This window comes from Aplysia californica, unplaced genomic scaffold (assembly GCF_000002075.1).
Source record: "Aplysia californica isolate F4 #8 unplaced genomic scaffold, AplCal3.0 scaffold00614, whole genome shotgun sequence".
In the NCBI taxonomy this organism is placed as follows: Eukaryota; Metazoa; Mollusca; class Gastropoda; order Aplysiida; family Aplysiidae; genus Aplysia; species Aplysia californica.
In genome coordinates this window covers 473,707-477,862 of record NW_004797884.1, presented here as the reverse complement: position 1 = coordinate 477,862, position 4,156 = coordinate 473,707, and the positions used below count along the sequence as shown (strand labels likewise).

General features: G+C 49.3%; 1 protein-coding gene across 1 annotated transcript in view; it reads right to left on the bottom strand.

Annotated features, from left to right (window-relative positions):
- Nucleotides 1–4,156, bottom strand: part of LOC101858967 (histone-lysine N-methyltransferase SETDB1) — a gene marked incomplete at its 3' end in the record, with an annotated part of 41,040 nt that overhangs the window by 3,156 nt on the left and 33,728 nt on the right. Inside the window, 3 exon segments of the mRNA XM_005107595.3 lie at nt 652–756; nt 1,823–1,938; nt 2,952–3,137. Of these exon segments, the coding sequence (XP_005107652.2) occupies nt 652–756; nt 1,823–1,938; nt 2,952–3,137 (407 nt within the window).

Genomic DNA, 4,156 nt, shown 5'->3' with positions numbered 1-4,156 from the left:
TGTGTGAGTGCGTGTGTGAGTGCGTGTGTGAGTGCGTGTGTGAGTGCGTGTGTGAGTGCGTGTGTGAGTGCATGTGTGAGTGCGTGTGTGAGGGGGTCAAACTGTTCCAATGTTGTAAGAACCCAAAAACTGCCATTGGTTCAACAACAGTAGCCACATTATGTGCTTGTTCCAGTACCACAGACTGAGACACTGCAAGAACAACACGTCTCAATGTGTTGTGTTTAGTACATGGGAACACGCTAGTAATGTGTTGTGTTTAATACACGCTGGCAATGTGTTGTGTTTAGTACACGCTGGCAATGTGTTGTGTTTAGTACACGCTGGTAATGTGTTGTGTTTAGTACATGGGAACACGCTGGTAATGCGTTGTGTTTAATACATGGGAACACGCTGGCAATGTGTTAGGTACAAGTCAACAACACGCTGGCAATGTGTTGTGTTTAGTACACGCTGGCAATGTGTTACGTACAAGTCAACAACACGCTGGCAATGTGTTACGTACAAGTCAACAACACGCTGGCAATGTGTTACGTACAAGTCAACAACACGCTGGCAAAAAGTGCATTATTAGGAGAAGTAACAAAATAACAAAATAAGAATTGAACACGGCTACGACCCGTGACGCCAAGGTCGGGGCCAGTGACCTACTTTTTCTCCGTCTTGAAGACCTGCAGTCTCATCTGCAGGCCGTGCTGAGCCACACGGTTCTGGCAGCGTTTGTCGCAGCTACAGCGAGAGTTGCACTCCACGATGCTGGGGGCACCAGGGCAAAGGTCAAGGTCACATTTCTACAATGTCAAGGACACAGTTGTACAGGGATCAAGGTGAGACTTTTACAGCACAATTGACACACAGTTGTTCTCACAAAAACAAGGGGTTTCTAGACTTACTAATAAATTAGGAAAATAAAAACCCCTGAAACAAAAACTGAACCCGAACATTGAAATGTTACTGTCCTTTTCCCACAAGTAGGCCGCAGTAACTTGTATCATTCCAGTGAACTACGATAGGTCAAAGTGAGACAGACACAGACAACACAGGAACAGGCCTACAGTAACTTGTATCATTCCAGTGAACTACGATAGGACAAAGTGAGACAGACACAGACAATACAGGAACAGTAAAGAAGCAGGACCTACCAGTGACACCCTCCAACCACCCACAGACAGAAACAACAGAGGGAAAGAAAAGAAGTAGGACCCACACACACACAGCTACACACACACACACAAACACACAGCCACACACACACACAGCTACACACAGCCACACACACCCACCCACCCACACCCACACCACCCACACATACACACACACAGCACCCACACACACACAGCCACACATACAGCACCCACACACACACACACAGCCACACATACACACACACCCACCCACACACACTCACACACACAAATACACACACAGTACACACACACAGGGTCATACCACAGTCCATACACACACGACATACACACACACACACATTACCCACACACACACGACATACACACACACACCCACCCACCCTGTAAACAGCGGTTCCCTCAGTCTCCGGTAGTTGTACCCACAAACACACATATACACACACATACACACACTCACACACACACACAAACACACATACACACACACACAAACACACATACACACACACACACAAACACACATATACACACACACACTCACACACACACACAAACACACATACACACACACAGCACCCAAATCCACACACACCCACACACACACACCCACACACACACACCCACACACCCCCACACTCACACACACACACACACACACATACACACCCACACACCCTGTAAACAGTGGTTCCCTCAGTCTCCGATAGTTGTAGCCGGCGTCTGGGTCCCTGTCTCCGATCCAGGTCGTGTTCTCCACGGTCATCTGCTGGCAGGCACACTTGCTCCGGTCCTACACCACCACCACCACCACAAAACACTAGGTCTAGATAAGAGTTTTATGGCACTTGCAACACAAATAGGTCATCATATAATGCTGAAGGTGAGGGATGTTTCTAGAAAATAACATACAAAAACACAAGAGGAAACACACAACACAACAGTCACTGACCCTACAGTTGTCGAAACACAACACACCATGACACACCACTACACGACACACCATGACACAACACGATACAAAACGACACAACACACCACGACAGAACACACCATGACACAACTGTCACTGACTCTACAGTTGTCAAAACACAACACACCATGACACAACACACCATGACACATCACTTCACAACATGATACAAAACGACACAACACACCATGACACAACACACCATGACACATCACAACACAACATAGCACAACACAACATAGCACAACACACCACACAACGACACAACACAACACAACATGACACAACACAACACACAACACAATACAACATGACATGACACACAACATGACACAATACAACATGACACAACACAACATGACACGGCACAACACAACACACAATACGACATGACACAACACACCACGACACAACACAACCCAACACACAACACGACATAATACAACACGACACATCACTGACCCGGCAGTTGACGGTACAGTCACAACACAACACAACATGACACAACACACCACAACGCGTTACTGACCCTGCAGTTGTCACAACACGACACGACACGACATGACATGACACGTCACTGACCCTGCAGTTGTCGGTACAGTCACAAAACGACACAACACAACATGACACGACACAACACGACACCGCACTGACCCTGCAGTTGTTGGTACAGTCACAACACAACATGACATGACACAACACGACACGTCACTGACCTTGCAGTTGTCGGCAGTCACAACACGACACAACATGACACGTCACTGACCCTGCAGTTGTCGGTACAGTCACAACACGACACAACACGACACGACAAGACATGACACGTCACTGACCCTGCAGTTGTCGGTACAGTCACAACAGGCCAGGAAGTCGGGCTCGGTGTTGATGTGGACGCCCTTGGAGGGGATGCGGCGGTTGGCGTACTCCACGTAGTCGGGGAAGTGGCGGTCCACGCCGTTGACGCACGACACCGGGTAGTTCTCGATGCCGTACGACAAGTCTTTGATGTCGCAGTACGTCTGGGGTAGAAAGAGCAACACCACTGTACACTGGGACCACAGAGGAAGCCAACATCTTGTGTGTACCACAAAGCCCCTCGCGGCTACACCACAACCGCCAGGAGACACACAACCCACAAGCTCTACAGAACACAACTAAGCAGGGGAACTACATCTATCTTTTCAACTCACTGACCCCAGAATTGATTTCCCCGCTTTGACACAAAGGATTCCCTTTTCCCCAACCTCAGCCAACTATTAGATCTATCTTAGCCTCTGCTTGGACTCTAGACAAAAAAACCAACAGATAGAAACGTCAAGACAAAGGAGTGTGGCTCCCCTCGAGAAGCTGCCAAAGTTGTCTGTGCTGCTGATTGGACGAGAACCTCTCTGTATGTGCCACGCCAGCCGCTGCGGACGAGCGCTGGGTCTGTCGCGGAAACACTCCGTCACTGGGTCTGTTGGGGAAACACTCCGTCACTGGGTCTGTTGGGGAAACACTCCGTCACTGGGTCTGTTGGGGAAACACTCCGTCACTGCGTCACTGGGTCTGTTGGGGAAACACTCCGTCACTGCGTCACTGGGTCTGTTGGGGAAACACTCCGTCACTGGGTCTGTTGGGGAAACACTCCGTCGCTGGGAGCGGTCTGTTGGGGAAACACTCCGTCGCTGGGAGCGGTCTGTTGGGGAAACACTCCGTCGCTGGGAGCGGTCTGTTGGGGAAACACTCCGTCGCTGGGAGCGGCCGCTGGGCTTTACTGAGTGGAGAATCCACAACAAAACCAGCGTGACCTTCACCTACCGGGAACAGTGAACCCAATCACACGCACGACTTCCTTCCTGGTCATCCCGTTCTTCAGTGCTGGTCTCAGCAAAAACCCGAGGAATCATTTTGGACAAATACACACAGGACAGATACACAGGGTCATATCATAGTCCATACACACAGGACATATACACAGGGTCATATCATAGTCCATACACACAGGACATATACACAGGGTCATATCATAGTCCATACACACAGGACATATACACAG